Genomic DNA, 18,484 nt, shown 5'->3' on the forward strand with positions numbered 1-18,484 from the left:
TCAATAGTAAGGGGAACAGACAGGTGTTTCTGTGGCCGTAGACGTGACCCCAGAATGGTATGTTGCCTCCTGGGTGCCAGGGTCAAGGATATCACTGAACGGCTGCAGGGCATTCTAAAGGAGGAGGGAAAACAGACAGAGATTGTGATATATATTGGTACCAATGACATAGGTAGGAGGAGGGATGAGGTCCTGCAAGCAGAATTTAGGGAGCTAGGAAGCAGATTAAAAATCAGGACCTCAAAGGTAGTAATCTCTGGATTACTTCTGGTGCCATGCGCTAGTGAGTATAGAAGTAGGAGGTTAGTCCAGATAAATGCATGATTGGGGAGATGGAGCAGGAGGGAGGGCTTTAGATTTCTGGGGCATAGGGACCTGTACAAGGTGGATGGGTTGCACCTGAACTGGAATGGAACCAACATCCTTGCGGGGAGGTTTGCTAGTGCTGTTGAGGAGGGTTTAAACTAACTTGGCAGAGGGGTGGGATCCTGAGAGGAGGTTCAGCAAGGGGAGGTGCACAGCCAAAATTAGGAGAGAGAGCAAGTAAGTCTGGAAAGCATAGAAATTATAGGCCAGTCAAGGCATAAGGGAGCTTGGCAAGTTTGGATGGTATTTATTTTAATGCAAGGAGTCTGACTAATAAAGCAGATGAGTTGAGGGCACAAATTAAAACATGGAAGTATGATGTCATTGCTGTCACAGACATGGTTGAGAGAGGGGCAGGGTTGGCAGCTCAATATTCCAGGATGTAGGGTCTTCAGGCGAGACAGGGAAAGAGGTAAAAGAGGAGGGGGTATTGCAATATTGATCAAGGAATCAATTACAGCAGTAAGGAGGGATGACATCTTAGAAGGATCCTCAAATGAAGCCAAATGGGTAGAACTGAAAAACAAAAAAGGAGCAATCACATTGCTGGGAGTGTACTATAGCTCCCAAACAATCAGAGAGAAAAAGAAGAGTAGGTATATAGGCAATTTCAGAGAAGTGTAAAAATAATAGGGAAGTAATAGTGGGGGATTTCAACTTCCCCAACATTAACTGGGTTAGTCATAGTTTGATAGGTTTAAAAGGAGCGGAATTCTTAAAATGCATCCAGGAGAGCTTTATAAGCCCATACGTAGAAGGTCTGACAAGAGAGGGGGGCGGTCCTGGGCTTAATTTTAGGGAATGAAGCTGGGCAAGTGGTAGAGGTACCAGTGGGGGAGCATTTTGCAGATAGTGATCATAACTCCGTTAGATTCACGGTTGTTATGGGAAAGGATAAAGGCCAGAAATCAGAGTTCTAAATTGGGGGGAGGTCGATTTTAATAAGACCAGATATGATTTGGCCAGAGTGGACTGGGAGCAGCCACTTTTAGGTAAATCTGCGTCAGAACAGTGGGACTCATTCAAGAAGGAAATAGGGAGAGTACAGAGCCAACATATTCCAGTAAAGATAAAGGGTGGGACCAACAAATCCAGGGAACCCTGGATGTCGAGGGATATACAGGATTGGATAAAGAGAAAAAGGGAAGCTTATGGCAGATTCCAAGGGCTCAAAACAGCGGAAGCCCTAGAAGAGTATAGGATGTGTAGGGGGGAACTTAAAAAGGAAATTAGGAGAGCAAAAAGGGGGCATGAAAAAACATTGGCAGGTAAAATAAAAGCAAATCCAACGTTATTTTATAAGTACATTAAGAGTAAGAGGATAACTAGGGAAAGAGTAGGGCTCATTAAGGACCATAGTGGTAATGTGTGTATAGAGCCGGAAGACGTAGGTAGGGTTCTAAATGAATACTTTGTGAAGGTGTTCACAAGTGAGAGGGACGATGTGGGTATGGAAAACACACAGAAGGACTGTGATATATTTAAAGAAGTTAGCATAGAAAGGGAGGAGGTTCTAAGTCGTCTGGCAGGCTTAAAAGTAGCTAAATCTCCAGGCCCGGATGAAATGTATCCCAGGTTGTTGCGTGAGGCAAGGGAGGAAATAGCTGGGGCATTGGCAATAATTTTCAATACCTCTCTGGCCACAGGAGAGGTGCCAGAGGACTGGAGGACAGATAATGTGGTACTGTTATTCAAGAAGGGAGGAAGGGATAAACCAAGGAACTACAGGCCATCAGTCTAACCTCAGTGTTGGGGAAACTACTGGAAGCAATTCTGAGGGACAGAATTAATCTATACTTGGAGAGGCAGGGATTAATCAAGGACAGTCAACATGGTTTTGTTAGGGGAGGTCATGTCTGCCCAAATTGATTGAATTTTTCTATGAGGTGACCAGGTGTGTAGATGAGGGCAATGCATTTGACATAGTCTACTTGGACTTCAGCAAGGCTTTTGATAAGGTCCCGCATGGGAGACTGATAACGAAGGTAAGAGCCAATGGGATCCAAGGCAATTTGGCAAATTGGATCCAGAATTGGCTGAGTGGCAGGAAGCAGAGGGTGATAGTCGAGGGGTGTTTTTGTGACTGGATGCCTGTGTCCAGTGAGGTTCCACAGGGATCAGTGTTGGGTCCCTTGCTGTTTGTGGTATATATAAACGATTTAGACTTGAATGTAAGAGGGTTGATCAATAAGTTTGCGGATGACACGAAAATTGGTGGGTTAATAAATAGTGAGGAGGATAGCCTTAGATTACAGGAGGATATAGATGGGCTGTCAGATGGGCTGATCAGTGGCAAATGGAATTTAAGCCGGATATGTGTGAGGTGATGCACTTAGGTAGGACAAACAAGGCTCGGGAATACACGATGAATGGTAGGACCCTGGGAAGAACCAAGGATCAGAGGGACCTAGGTGTGCATGTCCACCGGTCCCTTAAGGTAGTGGGGCAGGTAAATAAGGTGGTTAAGAAGGCATATGGGATACTTGCCTTTATTAGCCAAGACATAGAATATAAGAGCAGGGAGGTTATGCTGGAACTGTATAAAACACTGATTAGGCCACAGTTAGAGTATTGCGTGCAGTTCTGGATCCGCATTATAAGAAGGATGTGATTGCACTAGAGAGAGTGCAGGGGAGATTTACCAGGATGTTGCCTAGGCTGGAGAGTTTTAGTTATGAGGAGAGATTGGATAGACTGCGGTTATTTTCCCTGGAGCAAAGGAGATTGAGGGGGCACATGATTGAGGTGTATAAAATTATGAGGGGCATAAACAGGGTAGACAGGGAGGAATTTTTCCCCTTGGTGGAGGGATCAATAACCAAGGGACATAGATTTAAGCTACAGGGCAGGAGGTTTAGAGGTGATGTGAGGAAGAATGTTTTCACCCAGAGGGTGGTGGGAATCTGGAACTCACTGCCTGAAAGGGTGGTAGAGGCAGAAACCCTCATAACATTTAAGAAGTATTTGGATGTGCACTTGCGATGCCATGGCATACAAGGCTATGGGCCTACTGCTGGAAAATGGGATTAGAATAATTAGGTACTTGTTTGACTGGCGCAGACTCGATGGGCCGAAGGGCCTTTTTCTTTCCTTAGGCCTCTATGACTATGAGGCCAAGATGGATCATCCACCTGGCACTTCTAACTGAAGATTATTGCAAATACTTCAGCCTTATCTTTTGCACTGATGTGCTGGGCTCCCCCATCATCACTGAGAATGTGGATATTTGTGGCGCCTCCTCCTCCAGTGAATTGTTTAATTGTCTACCACCATTCACGACTGGATGTGGCAGGACTGCAGAGCTTAGGTCTGATCCATTGGCTGTGGAATCGCTTAGCTCTGTCTAACTCATGCTGCTTACGCAAGTAGTCCTGTGTTGTAGCTTCACCAGGTTGACACCTCATTTTTAGGTATACCTGGTGCTGCTCCTGGCATGCACTCCTGCACTCTTCATTGAACCAGGGTCGATTCCCTGGCTTGGTGGTAATGGTAGAGTGGGGGATATGCCAGGCCATGAGGTTACACATTGTGGTTGAGTACAATTCTGCTGCTGCTGATGGCCCACAGCACCTTATGAGTTCCCAGTCTTGAGTTGCTAGATCTGTTTGAAATTTATCCCATTTAGCATGATGGCACCATACAATATGATGGAGGGTACCCTCAATGTGAAAATGGGACTTTGTCTCCTCAAGGACTGTGCGGTGGTCACTCCTACCAATGCTATCATGGGCAGATGCATCTGCGGCAGGCAGATTGGTGAGGATGAGGTCGAGTATGTTTATCCCTCTTGTTGGTTCCCTCACCACCTGCCGCAGACCCAGCCTAGCAGCTATGTCCTTTAGGACTCGACCAACTCGGTCAGTAGTGACGCTGCCAAGCCATGCTTAGTGATGGACATTGAAGTCCCTTGCCCAGAGTACATTGGCCTTTGCCACTCTCAGTGCTTCCTCCAAGTGGTGTTCAACATGGGGGAGCACTGATTCATCAGCTGAGGTGGGGGAGGGGGGTGGTGGGGTGGGGGCTTTAAGCGGCAATCAGCAGGAGGTTTCCTTGCCCATGTTTGGCCTGATGCCATGAGACTTCATGGAGTCTGGAGTCAATGTTGAGGGCTTCCAGGGCAATTCCCTCCCAACTGTATACCACTGTGCCACCACCTCTGTCTTATCAGTGAGACAGGGCATACCCAGGGATGGTGATGTCTGGGACAGTGTCAGTCTGTAAGGTATGATTCTATGAGTATGACTATGTCAGGCTGTTGCTTTACTAGTCTGTGGGTCAGGCCTCCCAATTTTGGCAGAAGCCCCCAGATGTTAGTAAGAAGGACATTGCAGGGTCAACAGGGCAGAGTTTCCCGTTGTTGTTTCCAATGACTAAGCTGATGCCAGGTGGTCATCTGGTTTCATGCCCTATAGACTTTCTAGAGATTTGATACAACTGAGTGGCTTGCTCGGCTATTTCAGAGGGCATTTAAGAGTCAAGCACATTGCTGTGGGCCTGGAGTCACATGTCAGCCAGACCAGGTAAGGAGGGCATAGTGAACAGGATGGGTTTTTATAACAATCAACAATGCTTTCATGGTCCTTTTTTACATCGGGGAAACATCATAGAATGGTAGTACAAATTCTTCCTCAGCTCTCTGCCTGAAAGTAAGTTCAACCCACAGCACCATGATCTCCACTACAGTAGGACAAGGAGGCAGGTCCTGAACCCCTGCAGCTGGAATGGGGAATCAAATCTGGGCCTTTGGCACGAATCTGATCCACACCAGCCAACTGAGTCAACTAACCCCCACCAACATGATGTTGTAGCCTAGAGCTATGTTTAGTGAGAGGCTCCAATTTATCTCCATCACATGACTGACCAAGAATCTCTCCTACTCTTACTGCTTGCCATGGGCGTGCGTTGGAAGGATTTACAAGTTGATGCTCAACCTGTTTGGCTGTGTTCGGAATGCACCTTCCTTTGGCCACCAAGTCCTGGAGTGGGACTTGAACCTGGAGCTTCTGGCTCAGAGGCAGGGAGCAACCCACTTCACTATATCTGTCATGGTTGGATTTGAACCCAGAACATTACCTTGGGTCTCTGGATTATTAGTTCAGTGACAATACCACTACGCCATTGCTTCCCCCATAAAAAATCCAGGTCACATCCAGGATTTAGCCAACGGCATTCTGCAATCAACAGACCTGAGGTTCCAGTGGTCTGGAATGGAACCTCCTGCTGCTCATGAGAGCGTTTCTATGTCTAGATGAGATGACATAATCCAGACTGACACTCCAACAGCACTGAGAAAGGTTGTCCTCTGAATGGGCTGTTAAACCAAGACTATGTCTACCTGTTCTGGTGATTCAGACAGCAATTAAAGCTCCCATGATACTGTGCAAAGAGGAGCAGAGAGTTATCCCAATGTCCCGACTGACTTTGCTAACTCAAATATTACTGCGTAAAAAAAAAACACAGAATGAGCGGCAATTCATCTTGCAGCTTTCTGGAGAATGTTCGCAAATCATATTCCCTGGATCCCAAAGGAAACTGCGTGCAGTTTTACAGTATTACGTCTACAGGATTGGAACTGATTTCTACTGACACTGCAATTTTAGAGTGAATGCAGCCTGAATCTGGAGTCAGTGAATCAACTTAACACAGCAGCAAAATAGTGGAAGCTCCGTAGGGAGGAAGTCTCGCCCCAGCTTGAAGCCAGTTTGGGCTTTCAAATATGTATTGAGTTTAATGCCAGTACGAAAGTAAAACCATCTTTCACAGCGACTAAACTTATAACTCAAAAGCATTTCAACATGGATTAGTGCTTTCAATATAATTAGTTATCCATTTTTAAACAACAAAAACTTGTATGTGTATAGAGCCTTCAACATAGTAAAAGGTCTTAAGGTGCTTCACAGAAATGTTACCAAACAAAACGGGACATCAGTTAGGGCAGATGGCCAAATGCTTGGTTAAAGAAGTAGGTCTTAAGAGCCAAATAAAAGGAGAGAGATAAAGGCTTGGGGAGTTTTGGGAATTCCAAAGTTTAGGGCCCAGGCTGCTGAAAACATGGTTGCCAATGGTGCAACAGTTAAAAAAGACGACGTATATGAGGCCAGAATCAGAGAGATCTCAAAGATTTCGAGATAGGGAGGCACAAGGCCATGACAGATTTGAAAACAAGGATGAGAATTTTGAAAATGAGATGTGGCGGATTGGGAACCAATATAGGTCTACGAGCACAGAAGTGATGGGTGAGTGGGACGAAGTGCGAGGTAGGATACGGGCAGAGTGGATGAGCTCAGGTTTATGGACACTGGATGATAGGAAGCCTGTCAGGAGAATATTGGAATGGTCAAGTCTAGAGGTAATAAGGGTATGGATGAGGGCTTCAGCAGCAAATTAGCTGAGTGGGGTAGAGTTGGGTGATATTAGGTGAAAATAGGTGGGGAAAGTAGGTGGTCCTGGTGACGACACAGATGGCAATCATCGACAAATAAGGCTCAGTTTCAGAATGGAAATTAAGCACCACTTGAATTATTTATTTCGATATTAGGAATTTAGAATGCCATTTGCATTACTGAAATTGCTGCAGCTACAGAAGATTAATTAAATTGATTTATCCAACACAAAGGATGCTTGGGCTGGGTACTCACCTTCATTATCATAGGAGCCAGCTACAGACCGAGAGATATAACCAGGGACCACCGCAATCATGGCAGCAGCTAACAAGCCAGCACCAGCATCCTGTAACACAAACAGCATATTAACATTCCTACACACAGTGCAGACAGGGAATTATTTTAAAAATAAAAACAGTTGCCAAATGTTCAAAATCTGAAATAAAAACCAGAAAACGCTGTGCATACAAAACATGAAATGCTTTGTGGGAAGTGATGGGGTTTCAATTTACTCACAGGTTGGATTTTATTTCCAGTTGCACAAATTGAGGATGACAAATCACCTTTGATGAAACAAAGCTGAAGTGTTAACCACCGAGCCAGGTCAAACAATACGCATCGTGATCAGCTCATATTGTGGTCTTTGTGATAGTAGCTCCTATTTCAGTTGCAGCTCTGATATAAAGGAGCTTGTGTCATTGCTGGGACTGAAGTAAAGAACCTCCTGGGGCTGCCCTTAGAACACTTGTGAAAGATATCTAGGTCACCAAAGGCAAATGCAAGTGATCATCTCTGGCAGCACTGCTTACCACTTCTTTCTCGACACCAGGAGACCAAATGCTCAACCTGCCTCAACTGGTTAACGAAAGAACTTACCTTCTGGAAACGGAACGTCATGGTGTAATGTAAATAAGCCAATATGATACGAAAACATAGACAACTAGAGTTCAGGTTGTTTGCCAGACCTGAAACATTAACTCTGTTTCTCACTCCACAGATGCTGCCTGACCTGCTGCACATTTCACGCATTTTCTGTTTTTATTTCAGATTTCCAGTTACAAAAGCTGGTCAGAGCCAGTTTGAATGGGTCTCTATACTCCATTAGTGTACATTTTCTGGTTTATAGGGACCATGGCTCAATTCCTACCTTCAGTTCCTTTGTTAAGTGATAAGTGACAATGGTGGTGAAAGATGAGAAGAGGGGAGCCAGAAACACACAGACATTCCTGATGTCGACTGCGATGTGGAAGAAGTGCAGCACATGGTAAAGAGCAGCAGAAGTGATCATAAGACCTGAAAATAAATAATTTAATATTGCAGGTTTCGCTCAAACAAATAAGAAAATATCTGCATTATCACCCAAAATAAAACCCTTTCAAACCATATGCATGGACATTATTGCATATCCTTTTAACACTTATGGGAGCTCAAGTTACACTACCAAATTACCAGTGAGTGAATGCAATACAAAGGCAACAAAATATTTAAAGACACGGATGATTTTCTGGCTGATTGGACAGTACCCTGTATGAACATATACTTGCTGTGTTAATGCAGAACAAGGTAGGGGAATAATTTGTTCAAAATGACCAATTTCTACCTGAAAGGTTGATTTCTAGCTCCATCCTGGAATGTAAATTGATCTTAACCCTAACGGCACCATCAAGTTCAGGTCCTGCCATTTTATGTTCAATCTTCCATGCTTTTATAATAAACCATAATATTACAGTAATAAAGCTACCCAGGACTAGTACTGTTACAGCATTACTACTATAAATAAAACTATTTCATAAACTTAATTCTGCTCCTCTCTTCTTCCTCCCTCCTCAAGTTTCCCAATCTCTCTCATTTTAATTCCAATTCTAAACTTTCTTTTAGAAAAAACACAATTCACTTGCATTTCTCAGCATCCACCCTTCAGGTTCTACTGCACTATGAAGGCAAAATCATTAAAAATTTAGCGACTGATTTCCCCCAATGACAATTTTGAGGTTACAAAAGGCCCGTTAATTTAAAGATAGACAGGACTGCTTCAGACTTCCTGAGCAACTTGCGACTCTGTTTTAAAACATCAAGCCAGGAAATGCTATTAATACTGGGTGATTTTCCAATTTTTACAGCGTAACACAGCCATGGCACTCAATGGTTCACAGGTGTAGCAAACGAAATTAAACATTTACACTGACGTATTAAATAAGAGGTCAGTAATATAACCGCTTGGAGTACTAGAACTCTACTGACCTGGGTAGATTGTTCCTCCAATAATCCTGCCTAGTGGATACCAGGCTCGATCATCGAACCAGTTATGGAACTTGTAGAACCCCTCTTCAGTGAGGAAGCGGGTGGTCCGGTAATTGAAATATCTAAGGATGTTTCGAGGTATCAGGTGAGAAAAAACACAGTAGGTTCCCAATAATTACTACTTTTAAATATTTACACATTGCAAAAATGTAGAAAAACTTCCAAAAACTGCAGCAGTTCTAGAAGGCAGCTCAGTACTATCTTCTTAAAGGCAACTAGGGACGGACAGGCAGTAAATGCTGTCTATGCCAGTGATACCCACACCCCAAGGATAAGGAAAAAGCATCAGAGGCATAATCTAACAAAAATGGGCACCGAAACAAAGACACTAGGAAAACTGATCCAAAGTTTGGTCGAAGGTGTGCTTTAAGGGGTATTTACATACATTCATAAGAAGTTTCAATAGGTATACTCTATGATATTCCTTTGCATCAGTCAGTAAATTATTTTGATAGGGAACCAGATACCCATCAACCATGCCCAATCTGCAAAAATTGGAACAGGGTAAGAAACCGCTACACCCATACAGAATAACTGTATTAATTTCAGTTAAGTGGAGAGATTAGAGAAGCTGGGATAGTTCTTAGAGTAGTGAAGGAGTGGAGATTTAACAGAGAAATGAAGAGGGATTAAGAGAGCGATTGTTTCCACTGGAGCAGGATGGGTCACAAATTTAAGATAATTGGCAAAGAAGCAGAGGGAAGATGAGAAATACATTTTACTCAGTGAATTATGATGATCTGGAATGTGCTGCCTGAAAGGGTGGTGGAAGCAAATTCAATAGTGACTTACAAAAGGGAACTAGATTTTTACTCAAAGAGGAAAAACTAGCATGGAGCAGGGGAGTGTGACTAATTGGTTGGTTCTTCTAGAGGCGGCATGTCGCCCTCCTGTGCTGCATCAAGTATGTTAAAAATCTTATGCCTGAGCTGGTGCGAATAAACGGCTAAAGCTATTTTCTTATAGTTTATGAAGCTCTTACCCCCTTTGTACATTACTTTTGCAAAACACATTCCAAACCTTGCATAATCCTGCTATGCAATTGCAAAGATTATTAGATGCTACAATGAAGATCCAACCCCCACCGAGTGTGTGAAAATAATACTGAACACTAGCACCGTAAGGTTTGGCTGCTTATGATTTCCAGGCCCTGGCTTTTCTAAATTAATCCCCTCCCCGCCACTCGCAGTTCCACCCAATGGCCTGAATTACTTGCCAAAAGGAGGAGCAAGTGACTTGCCCTAAGGCTTTGAAGACCACCTTCTAATGAGTTTTAAAAGCACAATTGGTGGAGATCCACAAATGTTAAAGTTGCTGCAATACATACAAGAACAAAGGAGATAGGAGCAGGAGTAGACCATACACCCCATTGAGTCCGCTTCATCATTCAATATGATCTTGGCTGATCTTGGATTTCAGCACCACTTTCCCACCTTCTTCCCATATCCCTTGATTTCTTGAGACAACAAAAATCTATTCCACCCTTAAATATATTCAATAATAGAGCATCTACAATCCTCTGGGATAGAGAATTCCAAAGATTCACAACCCTTTGAGTGAAGTAATTTATCCTCCTCTCAGTCCTAAATGATCATCCCCTTATCCTGAGACTGTGCCCCTTGTTTTAGGTTCCCCAGCAAGGGGAATCAACTTCTCAGTGTCTATACTGTCAAGCCCCTTTAGATCTTGTGTTACAATGGGGTCACCTCTCATTCTTCTGAACTTCAGGGGATACATAGAACCAATTTACTCAGCCTCTCACCATAGGACAACCCTCCCATTCCAGTGATCAATCTAGTGAACCTTCCCTGTACTGCCTCCAGTACAAGTATATCCTTCCTTACATATGGAGAGCAAAACTGCACCACAGTATTACAGCTGTGGGCTCACCAAAGCCCTGCACAATCGTTCCAAGACTACTTTATTCTTGTACTCCAATCCCCTTGCATTAAAGGCCAACATGCCATTTGTCTTCCTAATTGCTTGCTGTATCTGTACGAGCACAAGCAAGTCTCTATGAACAACATTTACAAGTTTCCTGCCTTTTAAAAATATTCAGCTTTTCTATCCTTATGACCAAAGCGAATAACTTCACACTTCCCCACATTATAGTCAACCTGCCATCTTGCTGCCCACTCACTGAACCTGACTATATCACTTTGCAACCTGTGTCCTCCTTACAGCTTACATTTCCATATAGCTTTGTTTCATGAGCAAACTTAGATACATCATTGTCTCTGTCTAAATTATTACTATAGGTTGTAAGTAGCTGAGGCCCCAGCACTGATCCTTGCAGCACTCCTCCAGGCACAGCCTGCCAACTTGAACTTGCCCTATTTATATCTACTATTTGCTTCATGTCTGTTAACCAATCCTCTATCTATGCTAATATATTACCCCAACTCCATGAAACCTAATCTTGCCTATTAACCTTTGAGTGGCACCTTATCGAATGCCTTTGGAAAATCCAGGCATCCTATATCTACTGGTTCCTATCTCTCTACCCCACTACTTACATCCTCAAAAAGCTCTAATAAATTTGTTGAACAGGATTTCCCTTTCGTAAAACCATGTTGACTTTGTCTGATAATACTATAACTTTCTAAGTGCATTGTTAGGGCTTCCATTATAATAAGATTCCAGCATTTACCCAATGACTGATGTCAGGCCAACTGGCCTGTAGTTCCTGGTTTTCTCTCTGTGCCCCCCACCCTTTCTTGAATAGCAATGTTACATTTGCTAACTTCCAATCTGTTGAAACTGTTCCAGAATCTAGGGAATTTTGGAAAATCATAGCCAAGGCATCCACCATCTCTGCAGCTATCTGTTTTAGAATGCTAGGATGTAGGCCATTAGGTCCTTAAATTTAAGGACCTTAAATTTCTCCTGTACAGATATTAACTATCTGAATTTCCTTACTCTTTGTAGTGCCTAGGTTAGTCTCTATTTCTGATGTCAACTTGTGTCTTCTACTGTGAAGACAGGCACAAAATATTTGTTCAATGTCTTTGCTATTTCCTCATTCCCCAAGGTATTTCCGGTCTCAGCTTTCACGGGGCTAAAGTTTACTTTAGCTACTTTCTTCCTTTTTATATACTTGTAAAATCTCTTACAATCTGTTTTTATATCCCTGGCTAGCTTACTCATATTCTATTTTTTCCCCTTTTTACCAATTTAACTACAATACCTTAAATACCTTAAAAGTGCATTAACTGAAAACTGCCAAAGTTTGGTATATTTTTCAACAATAAGAGAAAAGGACTTTGTAGTGGTACTTACGGATCAAACTCATGGATCACACTCTCAAACCTCAATACTGAGAACAATCTGGTGGAAAATGCTGTGGAACAAAGCACAAAAATTTGTATAACAATTATATCCAGTTCACTGCTGCCTTAGTACACTTAACACTAATCTCAACACAGGTATTCAAATATATTACACTAATCAAAGATTGAAGTTAATCATTTTTGTGAAATAACTTAATCTCTGGCTTATAATAGCCAGTTACCAGTTTAAATTGCTGCAAAATTCCTCCTGTCCATCACGTCAACTGTGCTTTTGGTGAGGTGGGGCTGGGAGATTTAAGTAATAGTCTCGTTGAACCACGATCCTAACCTGGTCTTTTAATATTTTGGGATTGCATTTTGTTAAATAGTTGAGGGTTTTGAGCAGAAGCTCAGAAAATGTCACAATCTGAAAGCAATGTGGGATGGAGGGCCATGCATAAAGACAATCCACATACCTTTTGGCTTTCAGTGGGTAAAAAGATGACAACTTAGCTAAATGCTGGAGAAATTGGAAGGAAAAATGGAGGAAATTGAAGGAAAAGGAATGAATAGAAGATGCATTAGCAGTTAATACAGGTTAAATTTATAAGACACATCTATCCCCCTTTGACAGTGGCAGGGGTTAAAAAAAGATATCCAGGCACACTGCACAGATGGAATAGCAATATATGACCAGAGAGAACAGTTCAAATTGACTATTTAACAAGATATCTCTGGCTGCCCTGCTGTCTTTTTTATTCATTCATTCTTGGGATATGGACATCGCTGACAAGGTTACCATTTATTGCCCATTCCCAGTTGCAATTGAGAAGATTGGCCACCTTCTTGAACTCCTGCAGCAAATCCTGGGCAATATCCAGGCTTGGGCTGACAAGTGGCAAGGAACATTCATGCCACACAAGCGCCAGGCAATGACCATCTCCAACAAGAAAGAATCTAACTGTCGTCCCTTGACATTCAATGCATTACCATCGCTGAACCTCCCAATGTCAACATCCTGGGGGCGGGGGGAGGGAGAGAGAGAGAGCGGTTACCATTGACCAGAAACTGAACTGGGCTAGCCATATAAATACTGTGGCTTCAAGAGCAGGTCAGACGCTAGGAATCCAACGGCAAGTAACTCACCTCCTGACTCCCCTACAAATCACAAGTCAGGAGTGTGATGGAATACTCCCTACTTGCCTGGATTAGTGCAGCTCCAACAACACTCAAGAAGCTTGACACCATCCAGGACAAAGCTGCCGCTTGATTGGCACCCCGTCCACAAGCATTCACTCCCTCCACCACCGACGCACAGTGGCAGCAGTGTGTACCATCTACAAGATGCACTGCAGGAATTCACCAAGCCTCCTTAGACAGCACCTTCCAAACTCACGACAACTAGCTTCTAGAAGGGCAAGGGCAGCAGACACATGGAAACACCATCACCTCCAAGCCACTCACCATCTTGACTTGGAAATATATTGCCGTTCCTTCACTGTCGCTGGGTCAAAATCCTGGAATTCCCTCCTTAACAGCACTATGGATGTACTTACACCACATGGACTGCAGTAGTTCAAGACGGCAACTCACCATCACCTTCTCAAGGGCAATTAGGGATGGGCAAACCCTGGCTTAGCCAGCGACGCCCACATCCCATGAATGAATAAAAAAATCCATGTGACAAAGGTGTTTCCAGTGCTATGAAGGTAGGGCATTCCTGGAGATTTACCCAACAATGATGAAGGGTGATAGACATCCAAGTCAGGATGGTGTTTGGTATAATGAATAAACCAAATCTATAATTACCTGCATATTAGTAACCAAGAAATCCAATAGGGAATTCAGAAGAAACTGCTTCACCAAACGAGTGGCAAGAATATGGAACTTGTTACCACTGCAAGTGGACGATGCAACTAAAGATGCATTTAAAGGGAAGCTAGACAAGTATGTGAGGGTAGAGGGAATAGCGGGTTATGATGATAGACTTGGATGATTGATTTTGGCAGGAGCAATATGGTGAGACAGTATAAAATAAAGAGAGAAACTCTAAAGGAGGTGCAGGAACAGAGGGATCTTGGTGTATATGTACATAGGTCATTGAAGATGGCAGGGCATGTTGAGAGAGCAGGTAATAATGCATATAGTATCTTTAGCTTTATTAATAGGGGCATTGTGTACAAATGTAAGCAGGTCATGTTGAACTTGTGTAAGACACTAGTTAGGTCAGATCTGAAGTACTGCGTCCAGTACTAGGTGCCATATTTGAGGAAGATGTAAAGAGAGAGAGAGTACAGAGGTGATTCACAAGAATGAATCCAGGGATAAAGAACTGTAGCTATGTGGTTGGGACTGTTTTCCTTGGAAAGAAGAAAGCTGAGGAGACTTGACAGAGGTATTCAAGATCCTGAGGGGCAAGGACAGGATAAATAGTGAGAAACTGTCCCCACTCAAGAGAGCATCAAGAACTAGAGGGTACAGATTCAAAATAATTGGCAAAAAGACTAAAAGTGAGGTGAGGAAACATTTTTCACCCTGGAGTCTGGAACAAACCTCCTGAGAGGGTAGTGGAAGCAGGTTCGATCGAGGTGTTCAAAAGGGAATTGGATTGCTATCCGAAAAGAAAGAATGTGTAAGGTTACGGGAATAAGGCAAGAAAGTGGGACTAGGTAGAATGCTCTTTCAGAGAATGGCCTCCATCTGCACTGTAAAGTTTCTGAGATATGAGAAAAGATGGGAAGAGGCATGAGTGGAGTATAAAAAGTTGCCTGGACTGGATGGCCTGTTTCTGCGCCACGTATCCTCTGTATAATAATTGGCAGCACAAAACAATAGAAGAATGCCTAAAATGTCCTTACGCATCTGTCAGCTCAGTGCTGCACAGAATTGAGCTTAAGGGTAGCTTAATAACATTCCTAGTCTCCTACAGAATGTTTCAAAGTGGCACTGGCAGAAGCATGATGGATCACCCAAGCCACTTCTCAGCCATACACGTTGGATGGCATGGAGACAACAGGATAAATGAACATTTCTGGGCCTGAAGCATGGATTCCTAAGCTACAGATGAAGCCTAAAATGAAGTCTTCTGTAGGCAACTTCACATGACCTTTTTTTAAACAAAACCTTAAGCTGTATACTAGTTTAAAAAAAACAATTTGCTGTAATTGTTACTCTTGCAGCCCAGGATCTATATAGGCATCTAGAGCTCAGATCACTAAAACTGGCTGATATGAGGTGACAGTGCCTGAAATAAGTGCCAGATCAGAAAGAGCCTGCAGCCACAGTGTAGGAATACAATATGAACTAACACTATCAATCCTTGATAGAAATTATAGAAGCCAAGTTTCCACCACCAAAGCACTTTTCCATGGAGAACATGTGTTTAAACGTGGTTTTCCCTGCATGAAGAGTTCTGTTCAGAGGAAGGGGCCTCTTCCCATGGGTAAAGTTGATGAGCGTGACCATCCTCAGGCCTTCTCAGAAGCGCAGTTATAGTACAGTACTGTTAAAGGCCAGAGTGGGATGCCTGCGTACCCTCTCAGCCAGCGGAGAATGTGGGGCCAACTGTTTCCCATCGAACTTGCAGGCATTACACTTGATCCTCACATTTAAGCCATTGACATAGATTATAAACAGTTGAGATCAAAACATTGGTCCTTCTGGTAACTGGCTTGTTACAACCTGCCAACTGAAAAATGACCTGTCCATTAACCAATCATCCATATTACCCCAAAATTCTATGAGCCCTAATTTTGTGTAATATCCTCTTTTTTGCCACTGATTTTTGTTACATTTTGCCATAGAGACAGCTTCAAAGTATTTGTTTAATGTCTCCGCCAATTCTATATTCTCCATTATACTTTCTCTGGGCTCTGCCCTTAAGGGTCCCATTTTTTACTTAGACATAATGTCTTTCCACTTAATGTTCCTATCAAAGTTTTCACAATCTGATTTTATGTATCTTGCTAACTTACTCTTGTATTCTATTTAATAATTCTCGATAATCTAAAATTCTCCCAAACTTTAGGCTGGAATTTTCCGTCCCTGTTGGCGTGGGGCATCGTGGCAGGCATGAACAGACAATATGCTGGGAAGGCCAAAAATCGGTTCCACGACATCGTGAAAGCAGTTGGCGATCGTCCGCTCCACCTGTCAATGGCAGGCTGCGATTCCCACTTCCGCACTGTTGGGAATGGCATTTTAAAACATTTGCATATCATTATAATCCCTGCCCGCCGAAATCATCCCCCCATGTCGGCACCCCCTACCAGACCAGCTGTAAGGCGGGGGTGACTGTTCAACAACTGCAAGGCTAGGGCTTGTTTGGGGAAGGGGGAGAAGGGGCCTCAGGCAAGGGAAGAGGCTGCAGGGTGAGGGGAGTATCCCAGGATGTGTGGGGGCACACGTTGATCTAAGCAACTGACCTCAAGATATGGAGGGCTAAGGAGGCAGTCTCCAGAGGAGATGAGGCCAGATGGAAATGTGAGGGTGTGTGTGAAAAAGTGAGTGGTGACATCCCTTGAGCTTGCAGTGAGTGAGATGCCAGTAAATGTACGATGGGCTTATGAGTGTGAGAGTTTAGAGTGATGAGATGGTTGCCTTACCCTGGCTGCACTGATGAGATCATTCATCTTTTTTCTGCACTGGATGGCCAACCTTTCTGTGCAGTGTTGGCATTGATCACCACTGCCACCGCCTCCCAAGCTGGAGGGTGAGATTGCTGGATCTCCTGCGGCCAGAACGGGGGCCGGAGGACATCACAGTGAACCTCCAAAAGGCATTCCAGTGATGGGTCACTGAACTCTTCTTGGCTTTCAGGGTCATGTCTTAACTGGAGCAGTCCTGGGCTGCAAGCATTGAGAACTGTGTGCGCGGCTGCAGTTTAGATTTGGCACCCAAAGTGAGGAAACGGTGAGGTAATGGCGTGGCGGGCGATTCAGAGGCCGCCCACCAGCAAGACGGCATATTTCCTGTGGCTGCATAATTAACGAGGCGGAAAGTGGACAATGTGGCGTGAAAAGCCACCATTACAGCCAGCAGGTAAAACGTCCCCTTTCCCGTCCGCTACCGCACTTAGTGCAAATCTGGGATTGTACCGCCCTTAGACTTACTATTCCTCTGTCAACATTATAAGCCACTTCCTTTAATCCAATGCCATCTTTAACCGCTATCCATGGTTGGACCATTTTTCCATGTAGTTTTTATTTCTTAGTGGAATGCATATCTATTGCAAATTATGAATTATTTTATGATCACTATTTTCTAGAGTCTCCTTTACTATAAGGTTAATTGACCATTTCTCAATGCACAACATTAGATCTAAAACAGACGGCTCCCTAGTTGATTTTCTGACATACTTATCTGGAAAATTATTTTGTCTACATTCCATTGACTGAAGCTGATTAAGTATGTCAGTTCTCTATACAGGACCAGAATACAGTGACGCCCACAAGATGCTTAACTGAAAGGGAAGGAGTGTATTTCACCCAAGTTTCCTTCTAAATCTGCAGGAAATTCTTATCCCCAAGACCATTTAATCCACATTCACCAGTTCAATGGAGAGATTTCATTGAGGTGTATAAAATAACGAAGGGCCTAGACAGAATGGATAGGAAGGACCTATTTCCCTCATTGAAGAGGTCAATAATTGGGGGACATAGATTTAACATAGTTGTTAGAAGGATTAGAGAGGAGTTTGAGGAGAAATTTATTTTTACCTAGAAGGTGGTGGGAGTCTGGAACTCAGTGCCTGAAAAGATTGGGAGTGGCAGCAAGCCTCATCACTTTTAACAAGTACTTGGATATGCAGGTGCTGTAGCCTACAAGGCTACGGATCGAGAGCTGGAAAGTGGGATTAGGCTGGATAGCTCTTTTACGGCCAGCACAGACATGATGGGCCAAATGGCTTCCTTCTGTGCTGTAAGCTTCTATGATTCTATAATATAAAACATATATAATGGTTCATGCGAAATTAACAGAAGCATCAACATTTTATGTATACAACAAATGTTGATTCGAACAGCAAATTTTCAACGAATACAATTTTTCAGGAATGCAAGCTCGCCCAATAAGATAAGTGCTGTGTTTGGTACCAAACTGCTCCTCTCACATTTCACTCTTTTTTTTATAGGAACAATTAGATCTTCTTGCTCCAGTGTCAGCAAT

At 43.3% G+C, this 18,484-nt stretch overlaps 1 protein-coding gene across 2 annotated transcripts in view; it reads right to left on the reverse strand.

The window, feature by feature from the left end:
* Positions 1-18,484, reverse strand: part of stt3a (STT3 oligosaccharyltransferase complex catalytic subunit A) — a 63,414-nt gene that overhangs the window by 35,349 nt on the left and 9,581 nt on the right. For both annotated transcript variants that reach the window (XM_078531325.1, XM_078531333.1), the window contains 4 exons: positions 12,330-12,390; positions 8,991-9,112; positions 7,897-8,042; positions 7,005-7,095 (listed from right to left, as the gene is read on the reverse strand). In XM_078531325.1, the coding sequence (XP_078387451.1) occupies positions 7,005-7,095; positions 7,897-8,042; positions 8,991-9,112; positions 12,330-12,390 (420 nt within the window). The remainder of the gene's footprint in view (positions 1-7,004; positions 7,096-7,896; positions 8,043-8,990; positions 9,113-12,329; positions 12,391-18,484) is intronic.

The sequence above is a fragment of the Cetorhinus maximus genome, chromosome 2 (assembly GCF_964194155.1).
Source record: "Cetorhinus maximus chromosome 2, sCetMax3.hap1.1, whole genome shotgun sequence".
NCBI lineage: Eukaryota > Metazoa > Chordata > Chondrichthyes > Lamniformes > Cetorhinidae > Cetorhinus > Cetorhinus maximus.